This window comes from Lampris incognitus, chromosome 6 (assembly GCF_029633865.1).
Source record: "Lampris incognitus isolate fLamInc1 chromosome 6, fLamInc1.hap2, whole genome shotgun sequence".
NCBI lineage: Eukaryota > Metazoa > Chordata > Actinopteri > Lampriformes > Lampridae > Lampris > Lampris incognitus.
This window is the reverse complement of record NC_079216.1, coordinates 39,327,781-39,351,455: the sequence shown is the minus strand read 5'-3', so window position 1 is coordinate 39,351,455 and position 23,675 is coordinate 39,327,781. Positions and strand designations below refer to the sequence as shown.

The 23,675-nt window shown below is 46.6% G+C and overlaps 1 protein-coding gene across 1 annotated transcript in view; it reads left to right on the top strand.

The window, feature by feature from the left end:
• wfdc1 (WAP four-disulfide core domain 1) overlaps window positions 1-22,282 on the top strand; it is a 39,030-nt gene extending 16,748 nt beyond the window's left edge. Inside the window, exons 2-7 of the mRNA XM_056282551.1 lie at window positions 14,490-14,685; window positions 15,249-15,332; window positions 20,791-20,931; window positions 21,301-21,351; window positions 21,864-21,923; window positions 22,032-22,282. Of these exons, the coding sequence (XP_056138526.1) occupies window positions 14,490-14,685; window positions 15,249-15,332; window positions 20,791-20,931; window positions 21,301-21,351; window positions 21,864-21,922 (531 nt within the window). The 3' untranslated portion in view covers window position 21,923; window positions 22,032-22,282. The remainder of the gene's footprint in view (window positions 1-14,489; window positions 14,686-15,248; window positions 15,333-20,790; window positions 20,932-21,300; window positions 21,352-21,863; window positions 21,924-22,031) is intronic.
• The last annotated feature ends 1,393 nt before the right edge of the window (window positions 22,283-23,675 follow it).

Here is a 23,675-nt window from a genome sequence, read left to right as displayed (position 1 = left end):
CACCCAAGCAGACAGCACACCAGTTATTACTACTACCACTGCGACTTTCGGTTGCTCCCGTTAGGGGTCGCCACAGCGGATCATCCGTTTCCATTTTTTCCTGTCCTCTGCATCTTCCTCTGTCACACCAGCCACCTGCATGTCCTCCCTCACCACATCCATAAACCTCCTTTTTGGCCTTCCTCTTTTCCTCTTCCCTGGCAGCACCATATTCAGCATCCTTCTCCCATTATACCCAGCATCTCTCCTCCACACATGTCCAAACCATCTCAATCTTATCTCTCTTGCTTTGTCTCCAAACAGTCCAACCTGAGCTGTCCCTCTAATATACTCGTTCCTAATCCTGTCCTTCATCACTCCCAATGAAAATCTTAGCATCTTCAACTCTGCCACCTCCAGCTCCGCCTCCTGTCTTTTCGTCAGTGCCACCGTCTCTAAACTTATTACTGATTCATCTGCCCTCAGCTATATGCCTCTACATAGCCTAGACAGCGAGCTAAACAAATGGCTCCAGTAAGTACTCAGGAGACCGTGTTGAGTTCTTCAGAGCTTTTACTGAGAAACCACATTGTAACGATCACGTATGAATAGGCTCGGTAGCCCTTGGCTAACGGGTCGGACCCTTTAGTCGACTGGTTAATGTTGTCGCCCGCAGTGCGGGAGCCCCAGGTTCGCGTCCTGGCTGTGGCGATTCGAGGGGGATGGTGTAACGTGCATGGATAAATAAACTCACTAGCCCTTGGCTAACAGGTCGGACCCTTTAGTCGACTGGTTAATGTTGTCGCCCGTGGTGCGGGAAATCCAAGTTCGCGTCCCGACTGTGCCCCCTGAATTCGCCACATTGGTGTCAGAACTCGGATCTCCCGCACCGCGGGCGACAACGTTAACCAGTCAACTAAAGGGTCCAACCCGTTGGCCAAGGGCTACCGAGCCCATTCATCGGCGATCGTTACTTTGCCCCCTTCCTTCGGGATTCGCCATAGCCAGGACGCGAACCTGAGGCTCCCACACCGCGGGTCACAACGTTAACCAGTCGACTAAAGGGTCCGGGTTACCGAGCCTATTCATCCGTGACGTTACAATATTTTCTAAAACTGTAACAGACAGAGAAAAAAATAAAGATATTTTAACAGACTATTCTGTGTAGACATACATAAACCACAGTGGCGGCGCCAGAGTATTTTTCTTGGTTAAACTATGGTAGGGCTAATCCATACAGTGGTCGGGCTTGGATCAATGTCAAAATTTCAATGTGAATATATACACAATGGAGTAGCACCACCTCCCAAACACCTATAAATACCACGCATTAGGCTACTATGCAAACGATTGACGGATAGTATTCATGCTGACTCGTTCACAGGCTGCACTGCACGGCGACAGCAAACAAACACATAGCTTTTATGCTGCACGGCGGCAGCATTAAGAAATAGAACAAGAACCAGAACAAAAATGTGTCACTCTGTCTAACTCACTCGCTGCACCTAGCTAAATTCTTGACAGGCTGCTGCCCGGTCGCTTACCAACCCGAGGATGACCCAAGTCAGCTTTCCTACAGTCATTAAACTGACCCAAAGCACAATTAACTACAAACACGTCCAAGTTAAAAACTGCCATCCCCGGCAGGGGAAACAAACTAACCACAAGCGTAGCCCAAAGCTAACAACGTAAGTTCAGCTCTGTTAAACCAGTCTAGGCTAAGCTAAAAATAAGTACGCTACAACACCATGGCAACAGTAAACAATGTGTCTCAGCGAAAGACAATGCTGCCAGCAGAGTTTCCAAATCAACCATATTAGCTAATTTCAAATATATTCACTCACCATTGATGGCTTCAAAGGAGCACAATCCGGCAGTTGTTGTGGTTGTTGCTAAACACATCAGTGATGCGCTGGACATCCAAGGCCTTCGTCCTTTGTTTGTTGATGGCCAGCAGGGCCAAGTTGCTCTTTCGGGCATCACCGCTGCTGTTCCGTAGATAGTTCTTGATGCGACGGAGGCAAGAGAAGCTGCGTTCGTACGTTGTAGAGGTCACAGGCAGTCAGTGCAATGTAGATAAGTGTGTAAATCCACAAAAGCGTCCTGGTAGGGCCGCATTAAAGCAAGAAAGTCCACCATGTCATCCACAGCATGTCCCTTGCTTTTCTTTCTTTCCTGCAGACGCTTAACCTGGTGTAGCTCTGCAGTAAGATTCTCTTCTGTCACTCCATAGAACTGGGCCATGGGCTGCAGAGATGTCTTGTCTGGGAGAGACGCATGTTTGGGGCTGAGTGCTGAGACTCCGGTTAGCACACCTCCAGCCTCGGTTGGGAAACGTCTTTTCATTTCAGCCACAAGCTTGTCGATCACCGGGTAGAAACAATGTGCGCGCAGCGCATCTGGGGGCATATCAGCAACAGGTGTGCGCTCGATGGGGGCCTTGACAACAAACTCCTGTAGCCGTCGAGGGCGCTGTGCCTGTCTCTTTTCCGGGGGGGGGGGGATTCCCGAATTTCCCTCCACGACTCCTCTGTCCGTTTGTCTGACAGTGTCGCTATCACTGAGTCCGCCAAATCCATTGTTGTGGCAAGCTCAAGGCTGGGAGATTGGAGCTGGTCAGACATGAACTTTGTGATGCGGAACAGATCCTCGAAAAGCGTGAGAAGCAACACAAACTGTTCACCAATAAGTCCACTCACGGCTCTGGCCTCGGTTTTCGTCCACGCATTGGACTGAGACATGACATCAACGAGTGTTGCTCTAACTGCAGGTAGTGATTTACGGATAGCCACAAACGCTTAGTACTGACAGGCCCAGCGCGTGTCGGAGAAGATCCTCGAGTATCAGTCAACTCGGTGGAGTGGATTGATGAGTATTGTATTTAGACATCACGTCAGGACACAGCGCTGTCGCTCGACACAACCTCTACGTTGCATTCTTTATTTAGACTCACACAGCATCACAGGCAGAGCCGATCAAACAACCCAGAGCCCGCAGGCATCACCAATCGATCCCAGCACAACAGAACAGCACCAAATCAAATGCAGCACTGTCGATGTGTGCAGACATAACATCCCCCCCCCCCCCGGCAGGATTTCAAACATGAAAGGTTGACACAAAGTCCTCTCGGTGGCCAGGGCGTAAACATGTGCGTCCAGGTCGCGAGGCGGCCTGAGGCTGGGCAGGCCGAGGTGGGAGGCCCAGGAATGTCTGGGGCCCGTGTAGGAGCTGCATGAAGCCCCGGGGCCTCTCGCCATGGGGAATGGCTAAGGTTGTGTCACCAGCTGTGTGTAGCGGAGCTGACACCTTCCGTAGACGACTGGAGTGCCACCGAGTGCCATCGCTGAGAGGAGAGGACCAGTATGAAGCCATTTTATTGTCCCTGTGGGGCCTGCGGACCCTGACCAAGTCTGACACATGGATGTCTGGCACCTTGGTTCGTTTTGACTGGTCAAACCGTTGCTTCATCCGCGCCTGCTGACGAGTGACTGAGGCTCTGACCCCAGAGGGAGGTGCCTGGGGTGTGGAGGGGCGGAGCCTGTCAAGGGGCATGCACAGTTCCCGGCCTAGCATGAGAGAGGCTGGGGAGACGCCTGTGGTCGAGTGCTGTGTGGCCCGATAGTGCAGCAGAGTATGACGGATGGCCTGCGTGAAAGAGCACCCTTGAGCCATGTGTGCTCTGAGGCCGTTCTTCAGTGACTGGTGAAAACGTTCAACGCCGCCATTGGCCTGGGGGTGGCAGTATGCAGTGCGTATATGACGGATGCCCTTGTTTTCGAGATAAGCAGTGAACTCAGCAGAGACCAGCTGAGGGCCGTTGTCAGTGGTGATGGTCTTTGGGAGGCCCCAGCGAGAGAAGAGAGAGTCCAGGAAGTCGATGATGATCTGTGAGGTCACAGTGCCGGAAGTGGTGAGTTCAGGCCATTTTGAGTGTAGATCGTAGGCGACCACCATGAAGCGTTGGTGGTGGGGAACTCCATGGATCTCACCACAAATGTCCAACTGCAGGTGTTCCCAGGGCTTAGAGGGCCAGGCGAGAGGTTGCAGGGGTGGGGGAGCCTGGTGGCCAGTCTTGCCACTCACAAGGCAGGCAGAACAGTCCTTCACCAGAGCCTCAATATCTCTGTCTATCCCCGGCCACCACACCAGGTCTCGGCAGTGCTGTTTCAGTTTCACAATGCCCAGGTGGCCTTCATGCGCCATATTCAAAACACACGCACGGAGAGCAACTGGGACCACTGTGCAAAACCCACGTGCCACGCAGGTGTCGTTCCAGCAGGAGAGCTCCTGTCTGACTCGGGCGAACGCAGCCAGCTCCTCTGGGACCTTGTGAGGCCAGCCGTTCTGGATGTAGGTGCGGAGCTGGGAGAGGACAGGGTCCTGTTCGGAGGTTGCCTTCAGCTTCTGCAGAGAGACAGTGGCCTGAAGGGGTGTGTGTAGCATTTGGACAATGTCCTTTTCCACACAGTCAGTGTCCGTCTATGGAGCTGAGGTGGCGACAGAGCGAGAGAGCAGGTCGGGGACAACATTGTCTCTGCCTGGGGTGAACTGCAGGCTGAAGTTGTACTGGCAGAGGCGGTCAGACCAGCGGTGCAACCTCAGGGGTTTGTGGCCTGTCCCAGATGTGGACAGCAGCGCTGTCGGGGCCTGGTGATCTGTCCTGAGGGTGAAGGAGCGGCCATAGAGGTAGAGGTGCCACTTTTCACAAGCCCAGATACAGGCTAACGCCTCACGCTCACCCACGGAGTACCGCTGCTCGGTCAGGTTGAGGTTACGGGAGGCGAAGGCGATGGGCTTCTCCACACCGTTCTGGGTTTGAGACAGCACAGCCCCTATCGCTGTGGCTGACACGTCACAGGTCACAAAGGTGGAGCTGGAGATGTCGAAGTGAGCCAACACTGGTGGTGAAGTCAGTTGAGTCTTGAGATCACGCACAGCATCACTGCATGCCTTTGACCACACCCATGGCTCGTCCTTACGCAACAGCTGGCGCAGGGGAGCTGTGGTCGCAGAGTACTGGGGAAGAAACCTCAGGTAGTAACTTGTCATACCCAGGAAGGAGGCGACCTGGGCAGCCGAGTTGGGCTCAGGGATGGCCTGAATGGCATCCACGTTGGATTGTAGTGGAGTTACACTGCTCGCTGACAGCCGGAACCCCACGAACTCGATGGCTGGCACAGAGAGGACACATTTCTCAGCATTGAGAGTTAGCTTGTGCTTGGACAGGGCTGCGAAGACCATGTTGAGGCGCTTGTCGTGGATTTCACTGGTGGGCCCGTGTACCACTATATTGTCCAGATAAATGGCCATGCCCAGTATGCCAGCCAGCATGGAGACCATGATTTTCTGGAAGCAGCTAGGGGCGGAGCTGAGACCGAAAGGCATCCTGGTGTAGCGAAACACTCCTGCATGTGTCACAAAGGCTGTGAGGTTTCGGCTGCTGGGGTGGAGGGGCACCTGTAAGTACCCCTGTCTGAGGTCGAGCTTGGAGAACACCTCAGAGCCATAGAACTGATTAGTGAGTTCTTCTGAGGTGGGCAGTGGATACTTATCAGGGACCACTGCCTTATTTACTGCACGTAGATCGACGCAGACACGCAGGCCCCCCGACTTCTTCTTAGCCACCACGAGGTTTGAGATCCAAGGTGACGCGTCCACCGGTTCAATGATGCCAGCTTCCAGCAGTTGTTGCAGCTCGGCGGAGACCCCATCACGGAGAGCCAACGGGATGCGGCGCAGTGGTTGGATGACAGATTTCACAGCAGGGTTGAGGAGAGGTTGATGGGCGAAGGCGGAGAGGCAGCCCAGCCCCATAAACAGTGATGGCCACTTCTGCTGCCAAGGCGTGGCAACAGTCAGGATTGCTGCCCCCCCCCCTTGTGTCTAAGAGGGAGACCCAGAGCGGAGAACAGGTCCAGGCCCATCAGGTTGGCCCCACGGCGTGCCACATGAAAAACTGCATTGGGCACCAGCTTGGTTCCATAGCGGACAGTCACTTGGAGAGAGCCAACCAGATCGATTTTGGAGTCACCATACCCACAGAGGACAGCTGAGGGTGCGGACAGTGGCAGTGAACCGAAAAATTGACTGTAGGTATCAACATTCAGGAGAGACACACCTGCACCGGTGTCCAACAGCAGGGGGATGCACACATCATTAATGTTGAATGTGCATGATTTGAATGACACTGGCCCAGAGCTCACCTTGTGAATGACGGCGGTTGGAGAATGGGGGGTGTGGCCCTCTGACCCAGCCGGGGAAGATCGACAGACGTTGGCAAAGTGATTTTGCTTACCGCAGCTACGGCATGTCTGGCCACGGGCAGGGCAGTTCTGAGCCCTTGAAACATGAGACCGAGATCCACACTTACCACAGGACTGTTGAGGGCGGGGCCGAGAACGCCGTCGTTGCAGTTGCAAGACGTCTTCAGTGGAGTCGGCGCCCGCCTCGCTCTGGCTGGGTTGCGTCCCGAGGGGCAGCCGTGAGTAGAGGGAGAAGTCGTTGGCAGCTTGACTGGAGGTGGCCACTTGCTGTGTATTTAGCATAGCAGCACACTCAGCTGCTCTCTCAACCTGTAGTGCGATGGTAATTGCAGATCGTCTTTTTTCAGCAGGAGAGTCTCACGCACCTTTGCGTTGTTGGTGTGTTCGATAAGTTGGTCGCGAACCATCTCGTCCTGAAGCGCGCCAAACTTGCATGAGCTAGCTAGTCCTCGCAAATTAGCTACATACTGCTGCACAGACTCACCAGGCAGTTGGTGTCGCTGACGAAATATAAATCGCCGAAGGAGGGCACTCTGTGGCGCAGCGAAATGGGTGCTCATAAGTCCCACAGCTTCGTCAAAGTTTGTGACGTTCCCCAGAGTCCCGAGCACACGATGACCCTCTGCTCCCAAGCAGTGTAGCAACAGAGCCGTCTTCCTAGCCTGGCTCACGTCGTCGAGCCCTGAGGCGATGATGTAATTTTCAAAACTATGTAGCCAGCGAGTCCATGGTACCGGAGGCTCGCCAGGTAATGCCAGGAAGGGGGCAGGTGGTGGGAGAGAGATATCAGCCATCCTCGTCGCCAATATTGTATTTAGAAATCACGTCAGGACACAGCGCTGTCGCTCGACACAACCTCTACGTTGCATTCTTTATTTAGACTCACACAGCATCACAGGCAGACCCGATCAAACAACCCAGAGCCCGCAGGCATCACCAATCGATCCCAGCACAACAGAACAGCACCAAATCAAATGCAGCACTGTCGATGTGTGCAGACATAACAATGAGGTTCTGTTTACATCTCGTTCTCACCTGGGAATGACAACACAGAGTGGAGAGTGGGGTGCAGCAGCTCATTTGCATCAAATTAGCATATGCTCAATCCGAGTAATCTGAACAGGAGGTCAACAGAGGGGTATAGAAGCATGCTAGAACGCTTGAGTGGTATTTTCAGCAAAAAATACTCAAAAGACATGTTTTGGGGACCCCAAAGACTTATATTAAATTGTTGAAAAATAGCATAATGGGTACCCTTTAAAATATCTTTGCTGGCTACCCATGAGCTGTGAAGGGTAATTCTTTCCTGATTGGGCACCGGGTCCATCCCCAGATCGTTGGTTAATGTCACTAACGTTAGCTCTACTAGCACTTGGATTAGCATGGCTAGTAACCTCGGTCGCTGGCAGTGCCTGGTGGTGCAACTCCATCTCCATCTCCTCTTCCTCTTTGCTGATCTTCTTTCTCCTCTTCTTTTTCATCTTCCTTCTCCTTGCCTATCTTGCTTATCTTCAAGGTGGCAGGTGGAAGAAGCAGGCTCCTGCTGCAGCTGCTCGTCCTCTTCTCTCACTTGTTATGCTCGAGCCCGGCACCTCTTCCGTCCGAGGACGTTTAAAGACAAATCAACCTATTAGCCTAACGTTCTTGATTTATTAACTTAGCCTATATATTTATTTGGTATTTTGCCTTACCGGCGACCGGCTACTAGGCTAACGCTGCGAGAGCAGTTGCCGACCTTTTTTTTTTTTTTTTAATATAGCTACGCATCCAGCGGGCTCACGTGAGTGCGTTGTGACGTGTCAAGCCTCGTCACTGATCTGACCAATATGGGGATAGTGAACGCTACTGAACTCAGATCAGTGGTAGAGCTAAGCTGGGGCTAACGCAATGTGTGGTAGGGCTATAGCCTACCCAAGCCACACCCTAGCGTCGCCTCGGCGAGCTGTAACGGTAAAACTATTCTGCTACACGCGCGACTAACGTCTAATGACATTCTAGGTTACGGTAAGTTAGCAATCAATTAGCTCATGCTATCCGAACATGTAAATGCAGTATAAAAGGATGAAACTCGATTCATTTATGTAAATAAAGCTAGAATATATAATAAAACATAATTATCTAGCAGTGAACTTACAGATTATCCCGTGTCAAGGGCAGTAAACGAGGGAAAAGACAGACGCACGTATCACTATCTACCCACTCTGAATGCTCGAACTAAAATGGCTACCAAAACACGACTTACTTGTAACGTAAGTTTTTCTACCACTAGGTGGAAGTATTGACCACAGAACTGGGAACAGAATAGTAAAGCAACATGCAATAAACACATAACCTCAGCTTCCTGACACCGGTAGAACATTAAAGCACTTGTTTGCTAAATCTATTTTAACTCTATCAATAAATGAACGAATGAATATGAAAATATAATATGAGGGACAGAATACTGATACATAATAATGTGATTGACTAGGAACAGGCTTACAACAATGCCATCCTAAAGTAATCACACAGCACAACTCAATGCAGGTTTCAAAATAAGGCTCACTAATGCCCCTTTTCCACTGCATGGTAACCGGCTCGACTCAACTCTACTCGCTTTTTTTGGTTTTCCATTGTTAGAGATAGTACCTGGTATTGCTCTTTCACCTGTTTATTCAGAATGTCAAACCGGAACAACAAGCAGACACTACAGGACAGTACAGCGTATTAGCGACACCCATTGTCAAATTACTGTATTACAACACTCCCACTAAATTTTATAATGGCATTAAGGCACTTCACACTAAATTATATCACTAAGAGCCGTGCTCTCCTTCACAAATAATGTCAAGATAATAAATCTTTAAACTGAAAAAACTTGCAAGATTCCCTTTCTTACTCGTTTTACCTTGCTTACAGCTTTCTTACCATTTTCAACAGAAAAACAGTGCCTATTACAGTAAACAGAATTACATAGGGAAAAGCCCAATCTCTCCTAAGATATTCAAACTTCTGTTTAGTCAGTGGCTTGGTCAAGATATCTGCCTTCATGTCATTTGTTGGGCAATATTGCAGTTCTATTTGCCCATTCTGCACACACTGACGGATGTAGTGACAGCGAATGACCATGTGGTTAGTCCTTGAGTGATCCACTGGATTCTTCGCGATTGCAATGGCTCCTTGGTTGTCATCCAGGATCACTGTGGACGTAGCATCCATTCCGAGATCATTCAGTAATCGTCTCAGCCATGTACCCTCTTGAGCAGCTTGACTGAGTGCGACGTACTCGGCTTCTGCTGTTGAAAGTGCAACTGTTGCCTGTTTCTTGCTGAGCCAGCTCACTGCTCCTCTACTCAGTAAGAATATGTTGCCGGTTGTTGAACGGCGGTCATCCTGATCACCAGCCCAGTCAGCATCTGAGAAGCCGATCAAAGTTCCAGACTCTGACCACTCATACTTGAGAGTAAGGTTCACTGTACCTTTCAAGTATCGAAGTATTCTCTTCACAGCAGTCAGATGTGCAGCATCTGGATTTGCGTTGAACTTTGACACAGCACTCACTGCTTGAGCTATGTCTGGTCGTGTGGCCATCGCAGCATACAGCAGACTTCCTACCATGGACTCATAGGTACTTTGGTTCACAGACTTACTGACACCATCACTTTTTTTCAATTTGACATTGGCATCAGCAGGAGTTGCAACAGGATTTGCATTATCCATCCCATATTTCTGAAGAATGGCTTCAATGTAATGCTTCTGATGAAGTAAGACACAGTTCTTTTCTTTGTCTTGGACAACAGAGATGCCTAGGATATAGAACAGCTCACCCATGTCCTTCATCTTGTAGCACTTCTTGAGAGCTATTTTCAACTCGTTCGTGCTTGCGATCGACTCCGTAATCAGAATCAGCTCATCCACATAAACAGCGAGTATCTCAAGCCCTTGTCTTGATCTCACAAACACACAGGGGTCTGATGTGGTCTGTTTAAATCCAATTTCCATCATGAACTCCGTGAAAGCCTTGCTCCAGCAGCAAGGAGACTGCTTCAGTCCATAGATTGATTTCTTCAGTTTACACACCAGGTGTTCCTGCCCTGGTTTAATGTATCCCTCAGGTTGCTCCATGTAGATTTCCTCTTCCAGGTGTCCATTAACGAATACAGTTACTACGTCCATCAGGTGCACATGTAGATTGTTCTGGATGGCAAAGGACAGTAATGTACGAATTGAGCTGAATCGTATCACGGGTGAAAAACGTTCATCATAGTCATCCCTTGGTGACGAGTCTGCACTTGTATCTCTCTACTCGTCCATCACTATGATGCTTGACTTTGAACACTCATCTTGATCCTATGGCCTTTCTATCCCTTGGTAAATCCACTAAGTCCCACGTCTCATTTTCCAGCAGTGACTCATATTCCAAGTCAGCAACCTCCTGCCATTCCTTTGCATTAATACTCATCATTGCTTCTTTCAGTGTGCTTGGCTCTATGACACGACACACATTGGCATAATGATCAACAGTCACTATATCAGCAAACTCATCATATCCATATCTCCTTGGAGCCCTTCTGATTCTGTCGCCTTCTCTAGCAGCTTCATCGACAGTGACCTCGTCATCCGGTGTCCCACTCTCATCTGTGTTCATGGTTACCTCGTTCTCTGAGCAGGTCACTTCCACTTCCTGTTTCCAGTCGAAGTCTCATTCATTAAAGATGACATCATGACGAATTAGAATCCTCATTTTCACTTCATCAAACAGGCGATAGCCTTTGGCATTGTTTGCATATCCCATGAAACGAAGCTCCGTGTAAAATAGCCTTAGCGACGCTCTGGGCACATAACCTTTTGCTCTTTCACGTGTTTATTCAGAAAGTCAAACCGGAACTACAAGCAGACACTAGAGGACAGTACAGTGCATTAGCGACACCCATTGTCAAAGTACTGTATTATAACACCTGGTACCAGGTACTTTTTTCGGTACCACCTCCATCGAGATTCCAAGAGAGCTAAGCCAATACTAAAAGGTGACATGAAATAAATAAATTAAATTAAATAAATATAGATATAAATAAATATATACTATATATAAATATTTAAATATAAATAACATCTTATAAAATAAATCAATACAATATTTGAATTTTGATATAAATAAAATATAAACAAAAATATAAATAAAATGTATTTATATTTATTTAAATATAAATGAAATCTGACCACTGATTGGTCAGAGAGAAATTGAACAGCTCTGTTTATAACAAGGAAATGCCAAAGCAGGTCTTATGAAACTTGTAGTATAGTTGATAATCTATGTTTAAAAAAATAATTGTTGTCAGCGAATCTCTTAGTTACACTAATATTGTTCATGTGAAGCACACATTTAGAGTTGGTCTTGCTGATTTTTTTTTTTTTTTTGAAAATGAAACACTCGTGTGTTTTCTTCAAAGTCCTTCAAAGCTGGAATGGTGTGAACCTGCACCGCGTTCTCAAAGTGGCGCATCCTGAGGCGTTTAGGCAACCTCCCGCCATTATCAAACTCCAGGAGACGCCCCCGCACCTCACGGTGACGTCCTTTTATATACCCTGCTTAACCACACCTCCAATCATTTGGTAGACAAGGAGGAAAAACTAGTCAACACGCCCACAAATAACCAGCAGCTTCGCCGTGAGGGGATGCTATGTATCTGCAGTGGAAAACGAAATCGAAAAAGTAAAGCGAGTAGAGTCGAATAGAGTAGAGTCAAGTTGAGCCAGTGTCATGCAGTGGAAAAGAGGCATACGTGAGCAAGACAACTTCACACAGAACTGCAAAAACCAACACATAATGAACTTGACAAACTGACTCCAATACAAGAGTGATGCAATACACGTTATGCAAACAGCATATCAAATAAACTCATCCAACTGAATATACAGCAACACACAATCACAACAGATAATACTGCTCGATGCACAGACAACATAATCAAATGGTTCTTACCTTTAGAAGTTTTTTTCTTTCTTTCTAGCAGAGGCAGTGTGTCGCTGCTGGAGCTAAAGACTTCCAGGCTAACGTTTTCGTTGCTAGCTAAGTGAGGCTGTGCATTGCTGCAACCGATGGTAGACGCTTCCAAGCTATCGCTACTACTTGCTAGCTCGACATCCTCCATCGGAATGCCCTCTTCTTCACTTTATTTAGCTTTTTTGGGGGGAAAACTACTTATTAGTGGGACATTTCTTATTGTGACCACTTCTTTCACTTCCCTTTCCTTTCTTTTCTTTCTTTTAGCAGCCCCGCTGGGTTTTTGGTTAACGCCTGCTTGGCAATTTCTTTCCCGCACACGTCTCACTGATACAGTGGGTCAGATAAAAATTAATTCCACTGTTTTTAACCTTGATTTGGCTTAAGAAAAACTGATACGGGTTCGCGTCCCGGCTGCGACGGTTCCTGCGGTTGTCCCCCCCGAATTCGCTACATTGGTGTCAGAAGTGGGATGGTGCGACCGTGAGGCCATCGGAAGCGCGTGCGCCCAGAGGCGTGAGGTCATAGGGAGCTGATATGCTGAAGCGTGGGGACGCGCTTCCCGAAGGAGTGTGTAGTGTAACGTGCATGGATAAGTAGACACCTTAGCCCTTGGCTATCGAGTCGGACCCTTTAGTTGACTGGTTAACGTTGTCGCCCGTGGTGCAGGAGCCGCGGCTTCACGTCCCGGCTGTGACGATCCAGTCGGGCTGCCCCCGAATTCGCTACATTGGTGTCAGAAGTGGGATGCGCGCGGATGCGCTTCCCGAAGGAGGGGGGTAGGGTAACGTGCATGGATAAGTAGACATGTTAGGACTCTTTAGTCGAGTGGTTAGAAATGTCGCCAGCGGTGCGGGAGATACGGGTTCGCGTCCCGGCTGCAGCGGTTCCTGCGGTTGCCCCCCGAATTCGCTACAGTATAGTGTATGGGCAATATAGTATTGTAGCGAATTCGGGGGGCAGACCGGGAATCGCCGCAGCCGGGATGCGAACCCGGGTCTCCCGTACCACGGGCGACAACATTAACCTGTCGACTAAAGGGGCCGATCTGTTAGCCAAGGATTTACCGAGCCTATTCATCCGTGATCGGTACATTATTCCCTTCCTTCGGGATTCGCGTACCCGCGAATCGCCACAGCCAGGACGCGAACCTGGGGCTCCTGGGCATAGGTTGATGATTACTCAACCATAACAAAACTCTGTATAGTAGCGACATACCTGTTGTGCCTACATGCTTGCGTCCAATGTCCTGTTGTTCGATTGACTTCTTCTGTCTTTTTTCTTTTTTGTTTGTTGTTTGTTGTTGTTGTTGTTTCTTCTTCTTTTTTGTGTGGGTGATGTCTGCAAGTGCTAGAAGCTGCTGTGTACCAGAGTCCAATTCCTCGTGTGCTCATGCACACTTGGCCGATAAAGTAGATTCTGATTCTGATTCTGATTATCTAGTTTGACCAGATAAAGAAGTTTTTAATGATGTGAATGAGAGAAAGGCAAGCAAACCTTAACATTTGTTAAGCTGTTACCAGCAAATGTTAAGTATTTTTACTTGATAAATGACAGGAGCAAGCGATGACCAAAACTGTAGTTGGTTGATTTCCTGCTGATCACATAGTCGATTAATCGACTAGTCGTTTAATGGTTTGTAGCCCCTCTCCCCCAGTTAGCTGAGGTGTAAACCAACATGAAGAATGAGAAGGGCTAGCAGGCAGGTTTTGCATAACAGCGCCGTCTTCTGAGCAGCCACACCTTCAAACCGATGCTGGCTTTTCTCACGCTAATGATTAGCTGTTGGGATCCAATAAAGAGGGATCTCCTGAAATCTTACTGAGGATGGGAGAGGATCTTCCTTTACCCCGTAGCCCCCTGCCTTGCATGGATAATCTTCTGAGTAAACATTTGATGCTTGTTAAAGTTCTTATTCATGTTTCATGGTCATTCCATTTGATACATACAAATGTTATTTCTTTCTTTAGAAAAGTATTATCCACTGAGTTTATGCTGTACCAGTGGGTTAAACACACACGTCGATCAATATTGCCCATTGCTATGAACTGTCTCCGAGAGACTGTGTATACGGGCCCTATGATGGAATGGCAACCTGTCCAGGGTGCCTCACTGCTTTCTGCCGAATGCCTGCTGGGACAGACTCCATCCTCCTGTAATTCTGAGATGGATTAAGTCAGTATAGACAAAGAAAAGATGAAGGAAGGAAGGAATTGTCTGTCTCACTCTCTGTCTCTCCATCCCTCTCTCTCTCACTCTCTCAGGACTATGAGTACCCCAACCAGTCCCAGTCCACACAGCACCAGAAGAATGACCGGTGTCCGCCACCTCCGCAGATGCTGCCAGAGCGGGCCTGTGAGGTGCCCGGCTGCCGATCTGATTCAGAGTGTGAGCGACACAAACGCTGCTGCTACAACGGGTGCATCTATGCCTGCCTTGAGTCCGTCCAGCCCCCTCCAGGTCACTATAACTGACATGTATAAGTACAAGATTTTTTCAGTGAGTCGAGACTCAAAGGTCAGTTACAGGGCAATTAACGTATCTCCATAAATTAGTCTGGAACAGCAACAGTAACATGAATACTTTTATTTTGTAGCTATGGACCATGTATGCTGCCAAAACGTTCTAAAGACCATTCCATGCAGAATAGAATAGAATAGAATAGAATAGAATAGAATAGAAATCCAAATGTAAATTAACCACACAAATGAAAATTTGTTTTAGATTGAGACTTGAAAACTATGGTTTAGTAAGTTAAATGATAAATACAGTAAGAGCACAGTAGCCTGCACAATGGGCTCATAAATTGAGTTTGGGTCAAGAGCAAAAGTCTCAGAAAGAAACAATGATATATTGTTATTAAAATAATTTGAGATATGCTTATATTTTGCAATTTGTTGCTCAATGTTTTTTTTTATTCTTTTGTGTGTGTGTGTGTGTGTGTGTGTGTGTGTGTGTGTGTGTGTGTGTGTGTGTGTGTGTGTGTGTGTGTGTGTGTGTGAGTGTGTGTGTGCCTTGACCAGTGCTGGACTGGCTTGTACAGCCAAAGCCTCGGTGGTTAGGGGGGAATGGCTGGCTTCTAGATGGACCTGAGGAGGTGTTGCAAGGTGAGTGGAGACATATGACCCAGTGTGAACAGAAAACCTCATGTTTCTGGAAAAAAAAATGTCATGCTTTGGGAATTAAAAAGTCTTACAATGACCAAATCAGCTAACGAATGTTCTTAAAAACCCAGTCAGCTATTTGTGTCTTAGCAGCCTGCCAAAGAAAGTAGTCTGTGGCTTTCTTGGCTGCAGGAGTGTGCTGCTGACTTCATAGCCTATCAACCCAATTCTCCAAACTGACATTTAGAAATACCAACCCTCTCCTAATTTTGTCTTGTGCAGTGGTTCTAAATCCGATCGCTGTGTACCACTAGTACTGATGTTGTTCTATTTTGCCGGGTAGTTTAATAGCATTCCCCTTTTTTCCAGGTCTTAAATCCTCCTGATTGGAGGCTGGCGCTAAACTGCACTATATGTACAAAAGTATTGGGACACCTGGCCGTTACGCCCACAGGAGCTTTTATGACATCCCATTCTAAATTCATTAGTATTAATATGGCTAGCTCGATGAAGCAGCAATCATTGGCAACGCTGTCTTCTGGAGGGGGGCGGAGTCGGCTTGTGTTCGTCACAGGAATGCGTCTCTGTGTGTCAGAACAAAAGCAGTGGTTCGGCCTGGATTCGCCTTGTCACGGAGGTGGCGAGGCGTCTCCTTCGAGACTGCCGGCCGGAGAGATGCAGTTGGCAAACGCATGCAGTACGAGGGTGGGTGTTTGAATTAAAAATAGGGAGTGATTGGCCACTAAATTGGGAGAAAAGGGGAAAAATCAGAAATAAGTAGTTAAAAAAATATATTAATATGGCATTAATATATAGTATTAATATGGAGTTGCCCCCCCCCCTTGCAGCTATAAAGGCTTCCACTCTTCTGGGAAGGCTTTCTGCAAGATTTTGGAGTTTGTCTGTGGGAATGTTTGCCCATTCATCCAGAAGAGCATTTGTGAGGTCAGGCACTGATGTTGGATGAGAAGACTTGGCTCGCAATCTCCGTTCTAGTTCATCTCAAAGGTGTTCTATGGGGTTGAGGTCAGGGCTCTGTGCGGGCCAGTCAAACTCTTCCACACCAAACTCACCCAACCATGTCTTAATGGACCTTGCTTTGTGCACTGGGGCACAGTCATGCTGGAACAGAAAAGGGCCCTCCCCAAACTGTTCCCACAAATTTGGACTCATAGAATTGTCCAAAATGTCTTGGTATGCTCATGAAGCATTAAGATTTCCCTTCACTGGAACTAAGGGGCCTAGCCCAACCCCTGAGAAACAACTCCATACCATTATCCCTCCTCCACCAAACTTTACAGTTGGCACAATGCATCCGGGCTGGTAACGTTCTCCTGGCATCCGCCAAACCAAGACTCGTCCATCAGACTGCCAGACAGAGAAGTGTGATTCGTCACTCCACATAACACGTTTCCACTGCTCCAGAGTCCAGTGGCAGCATGCTTTACACCACTCCATCTGATGCTTGGCATTGTGCTTGGTGATATAAGGCTTGCATGCAGCTGCTTGGCCATGGAAGCCCATTCCATGAAGCTTCCGGTGCACAGTTTTTGTGCTGATCTTAATGCCAGAGGAAGTTTGGAACTGCAGTATTGAGTCAACAGAGCGTTGGCGACTTTTACGCACTATGTGCTTCAGCACTCATTGACCCCACTGTGTGACTCTATGTGGTCTGCCACTTCGTGGCTGAGTTGCTATTGTTCCTAAACACTTCCACTTTTCAATAATACCACTTACAATTGACCATGGGATATCTAGCACGGAAGAAATTTCATGAACTGACTTATTGCAAAGGTGGCATCCTATGACAGTACCACGCTTGAATTCACTGAGCTCTTCAGAATGACCCATTCTTTCACAAATGTTTGTAAATGCAGACTGCATGGCTAACTGCTTGATTTTATACACCTGTGGTCTGAATGAAACACCTGAATTCAATGATTAAGAGGTGTGTCTCAATACTTTTGTCCATATAGTGTATTTTAGTCTGAATGAAAATGTACACCACTCTGAAAATGCCCACTAGGGGCCCTCAAAGCAAAGTAGGTGTAAAATTAATGGGAGTCAATAGGTGAATTTCATGAAAGGTGAAGGTTGAGAGTAGGGCTGGGGGATATAACTTCAAATCAATATCCCGATTATTTCAAAATTTTACCTTGATTATGATTAATTAAAAATTATTTTTTTAATATTTTTTTTTACACTGCCCTCAGTTCTCTGACAAGCTGAAATATCAAAGCTGGGATAAGAAACACTAGCATGTTTAACTTTTCAGGTTTCAGATAGGATCTGAGGCATGTTTCCTCCTGAACTGAAAGCCCACTTGGATGGGGAGCTAGTGGCTGGTATGCAAAGGTACTCTTTTGCCACCTCACCTAGAGTGGGAAAGTGTACATGATCCTTTCTCCACCATTCAGTGGATTTTTCTCACTACCCAGCATAGGAGACACCAAGTAGCTGCTCAGCTCTGCATCTACTGTTTGCTAAAGTGACAGAGTGGGATCAGTTGAAGGGGTTGCCTCACTTCCTTTGAAAAAACTTCCTAATGACCTCCTTGGCTTCTTTGCTTCTGATGAAGATCTAGAGGGCTCTGTGCTGTCTGTGGTACTTTCCCTGCAGACTGCAGCTGCTGACTTCATCTGTTTTCACTTTTTCTGAATGGTGGGGACATGGTGTGCAGAAATGTGTGCTGTTTTAAATCTGGGGTCAACAAAACTGGCTGTGTCCAGTAGCTCTTCTCCCTTTAAGAGAGAACTTCTCCTTAAGGTACTCAAGGATGCGGGTTTGATTGTTCTTGTCAGCTCCATATCACCTTCCTCCTCAGCCAGCACTTGTAAATGGAGGATGTGTAGGACAGGCTTGACAAATGAAATGGTGACATATTCTTCTCCTGACAGGGCATCTGTGGACTCCATCAATGGAGAGAGAGCTTTGTTGACAGCCTCTAAGACATCCAGATCAGCCGAAGATGGTACAAGGTGCCTTGATTTCTTGTCATCAGTGAGGACCTGCGCAATGGCTTTCTTTTGCTCAAGGACCCTTGCAGTCATCATTTGCATTGATCCCGATCTGTGTTGTGGCAGGTTCAGTTCTTGTTGTGCCTTCACAACCGCCTTCTTCTTTTTCCAACCGTAGGAAAAAGCACTGACTATCTTTTTGCACACCCGCAATGGCAACGCCACACGTTGATCTTTCATTACATTTTCTGAAAAGCTTAATTATATTATTGAGGGTTTCACTTATGTTTTTACAAACTGCATATCTTAAGAAAAATTAATAGATGAGGAGAAACATCTCTTTTAATTCGACGCTACTTTAATGATATCAGATTGATAACACACCTAGAGTAATTTTTTCTACTTTAATGATGACTCAATGTAGTGTTTTGTTACACTGTAATGTGAAGTTAACATTGTAACATTGTAATATAAAGCACATTGTAACATTAAGAAAGGCACCATATGAATAGTTTACTCTTGTTTTCACAGTATTTATTTAAAGTGTGGTGCAAGATAGCTCTAGCTCAATTGTAGCATTGTGTCTGTTCAGCTGATGTGCTACCTACCAATTGCCAGGTGCAACCTGTGTCTAAAACATTGCTCCCATGGCCATCCGTTGAGCTGTGTAGTTTTCAGACTCAGAATCAAAATCAGAATCGGAATCAAAAGTGTATTTATTGCCAAGTACAACAACATATGAGGAATTTGTCTTGGTACGTTAGTGCAAGAGAAAAAAATTAGCAGTGAATAGTAAAGATAGAAGGTAAAAAGAATAATAAGTAAAATATATATATACAAGATAAAATAAAATAAAAGCGAAAGTAAGGTGCAATCAACACTATTTCGGAGTTGAACATGGGACGACGTGGCAGCTCCTGATGCCCGGCACTGGGTGGCAGGAGCTGTATTTACAAAAAGTTAGAGGAGAATTTTAAGAAGTAAATTAACAGGATAAGAGTTATTTACAGGGTAGCACAGGTTTTACACAGGGTGTCCATATACAGGGAGCACAGCAGTGAAGATAAAGGGGGTGGACTGTGTCAGGATGTGTGGGTGTCTGGGGGCTTGTTAGAAAGGCCTACTGCTGTAGGGAAGAAGCTGTCCTTGTGGCCAGAGGTTCTGGTTTGTATAGACCTTAGCCTCTTGCCAGAGGGGAGTGTTTTGAAGAGACCATGGCCTGGGTGGGAAGGTTCGCATAGCCTCATTGATTAATGGAGCTTGAGTGTATTTAGACATGGCACTTTCCATAACCTGAAAAAGAAGAGTCACGCATGGTGTAAAGTTGCATAAAGTATGTTTTTAGCCATGTGGCTCTGTCTCAGCACAATGTCACCCATTGATTTTAGACTCTATTTACACTTGCTACTGGTAGAGGGCGTTCACAAATGAAGGAACAATGGGAGAGATCGCGAGTGCCGTCTTATTCAGGCAAACCATCTTTGGTTGGAGTGACTGGAACAACAGCAGGTGAATGTGAGCTACCTGGCAGAGGAGAAAACCAGCAGTATTGGCTGTACCTGAGGACTGGATTGAGAACCACTGTTCTAGTGCTAATGGGCAAAACAGATGACATTGTGATCACTCCTGATCATCACACTCATCCTTTTTACTGACTTGCACCTTGAGCTTGTTTACCAATGCATGTGCTCCAGTGTGCATGCATGTGAATGTGCCATTAATGCATGCACGTTCATTTGCCTGCCCCCGATTTGTCTAAGTAAAATCTGGCAGAAAAAAAAAAGTTTCAGTATTTCAATTTTTTTGGACATCATACATGTGTCTTAGATGAAAAGAAAAAACACACAACGAAAGTAGGCCATCTTTAAGCTTTTATTGAATGTCCCCTTACAGTGGACAACAGGTGACCATACAGATGAAAATGCTGATGCACTACTCATCAATTAAAAGCTCAAGTTGGCGCCCGGGTGGCGTGGTGGTGTATTCCGTTGCCTATCAACACGGGGATCACCATTTCAAATCCCCGTGTTACCTCCGGCTTGGTCGGGCTTCCCTGCAGACACAAAGCCGGATGTGGGTATGTGTCCTGGTCGCTGCACTCGCGCCTCCTCTGGTCGGTCGGGGCGCCTGTTCGGGGGGGGGTAGCGCGATCCTCCCACGCACTGTGTCCTCCTGGTGAAGCTCCTCACTGTCAGGTGAAAAGAAGCGGCTGGCGACTCCACATGTATTGGAGGAGGCATATGGTAGTCTGCAGCCCTCCCCAGATCAGCGTAGGGGGTGGAGCAGTGACCGGGACGGCTCGGAAAATAGGGTAATTGGCCACATACAATTGGGGAGAAAAGGGGGGTAAAAAAAAAAAGCTCAAGTTGAGTTCGAACATGGGCTCAAGTTTTCAGAACAGATGCATTGAACATGCTTAAATATTAATCTAATCTCTTTTTTAACATAGTGGCTTCTTTTATGTTGTTGTTTTGTTTTTTTGTATGATCTCCTCTGCTTACCAGCTGAGGCCTGCAGCACAACCGAGGACGGCGACGAGCCCCTCCACTGTCCTACAGGCTATGAGTGCCACATCATCAACCCAGGGAACCCGGCCGCTGGCATCCCTAACCGGGGACAATGCATTAAACAGCGTGGCAACTCCGGTACGACAGGAGAGTTCGGACTTTGTTCAGTAGCAATCCGACTGACAGCGTTTGTTGCTGAGTGTTGTTGTCTCTATTTGATTCTCCTGGTTGCCCTCTCTACAGTTTATTATCGCTTATCTAATGGCAGATCACACACCAACAAATATCAAGTGGCTGTCAGTTACAGAAATACAGTAACCTATTGGAAGTTTACCTGGCAGCTCAGTGGAGTGCTGCACCATGTACTGTAACATGCATTTCAATGCTGTTTACAACTTCTTTAGTTTCTGTGCTAAGTATGATTACTGCTGAAGTCAGCCACTGTATATAGTGTATAGTGTTTGCTTAAAAAGGCGGTCACTTATGCAGAACTTTTATTTTCTCTAGATGGGCGCAGTCTGAGACACAAATACTTCAAGGACTACAAGGATTACTTGGGTAAGTGAGGTAATCTGTTACTCTGAAAAATAGCATAGTGGTCTATTCCATTGCCTACCAACACAAGGGTCACCGGTTTTAAATCCCCGTGTTGCCTCCGGCTTGGTCGGGCGTCCCTACAGACACAATTGGCCATGTCTGCGGGTGAGAAGCTGGATGTGGGTATGTGTCCTGGTCACTGAACTAGCACCTCCTCTGGTCAGTCGGGGTGCCTGTTCAGGGGGGGATTCGGGGGAATAGCGTGATCTTCTCACGCGCTACGTCCCCCTGGCGCAACTCCTCACCGTCAGGTGAAAAGAAGCGGCTGGCAACTCAATGTGTATTGCAAGAGGCATGTGGTAGTCTGCTGCCCTCACCGGATCAGTAGAGGGGGTGGAGTAGTGACCGGGAAGGCTCGGAAGAGTGGGGTAATTGGCCGGATACAATTGGGGAGAATAAAGGGGGGGGACTCTTATTAGTTGGTGTCTTCGCACATGGCCAAATTTTAAAAGTGCCTGTCCCTCCTGTCACAGGAACCAACTCGAACAACGCTGTAGGGTACGAAAAACATCACCAGAAGCACCTGGGATGAAGTACGTGTCAGACATCTTCAACATTGTGTTAAAGATCCAGTTTTTTTTAATCATCAAAACTTTGCAGCGATACTGTAAAGTGTTTAACCTTTTCCCTTTTCCTCTCAGATCCATCAGACCTCATCAGACCTCACCATAGCATAACCTCAAGTCCTCCTCAGTCTCCTCTTGACACACGTGAAGCAGAATTAGACCTGGCCTGCTTCCTTCAACCTACAGCTCATACAAACCATCACTTTGAAACTTTTCTTTTTGACGCCCCCTGGAATACTTTTACAGCCACATTGCAATCAGCTCTGACGCTCATATTCAACTGTAGACAGAGGTGATATTTCCATTTTCCTTTGTCTATCGCTCTGAAAAACAGGTTCAAACAGGGATGTTTGCCAAACAGGTGAAAAAAGAGAAAGGGAAGAAACAGAGGGCAAAGGCACACAAAACGCTGGTTTGATTTACTGTTGTCTATTGTTTCAAACCATCTCAATAGGCCAGCAATGAGCTATTTTTATTGGGTTTGTTTGTTTGTTTGTTTTTATGTCTTTCTGTTTATTTGTTTGTGTGTTTGTTTGTTTTTTGATGTCTGTCTGACTGTCTGTCTGTCTGTCTGTTTGTTTGTTTGTTTGTTTGTTTGTTTGTTTGTTTGTTTGTTTGTTTGTTTGTTTGTTAAGGAATTTAAATGAGCTCTTTATTACCACCCCCTACTAACACACAATAAACACACACACACACACACACACACACACACACACACACACACACACACACACACACACACACACACAATAAACATGCACATACACACACACATGCATACACACATACAGACACACATATGCACACTACACTCTTCAAACATGCAAACAGTCATATGTAATCAAACACAATCAAACACATGTGGCCCTGCTGATCACTTTCTTACACCCTCCAACATGCATGCTCATGTACACTCATCATAAGGTTTGATCAAATCCAGATTTACAACATCACTGAGGTTACCCAGGTGTTCATAACCCTCTCCAGAACTTACGTGGCTCTAAATTTCCCATTATGTATTCCTGGAATGGACAAATGGAAAAAACTCTGTCATACCAACTTTAACTGTGAATATATAATATTTCTAGTTATAATAACAGAAGTATTAGATGGTGTATTTCTGACGTTGTGGTTGGATTCTGTCCATGTTTGAGCCTGTAGCTTGGTTTCATCCTTTAGATGTTGGCCATATACATAATTCCTTTTAAAAGTTAATTTCCCTTCCTGCAATGGATGGAAAGCACAAAAAAAAGAGTTGTTATCTTGTGTTAAGTCTAATTAAGCTCATTTCAGGATAATTTTACTGAAGCTATCTTGTATACAAACAGATAATGTCTGGTTTTATTTGCACATTTGCATCACCATCATTCATCTTATCAGAATCAGTTAAACTCTCGTAGCCGATGAAACAAGTCATTATTGAGCGAATTAGAGGATTTTATCTACATAAGCAGTGGCATGATTTGACTTTAAATGTATGAAATCAGCTTGATAAATTGGACCACAGGAGAAAACCACCAAAAAATAGTGGTTTTTCTTTTGGTTTTTTTTTTTGGTGAGGTTTTTGTTTGTCTCACCTCTGATGAGAAATCAAACCCAATTAAACTCCAAATTAAGATGAACCAGTCCATATGTAAACCCATCCCAAAGGACTATTGTTTTTTCAGAGCCGATAATCAATATTTCAATACTTCAACGTGTATTGATCAAGAAAAAAAA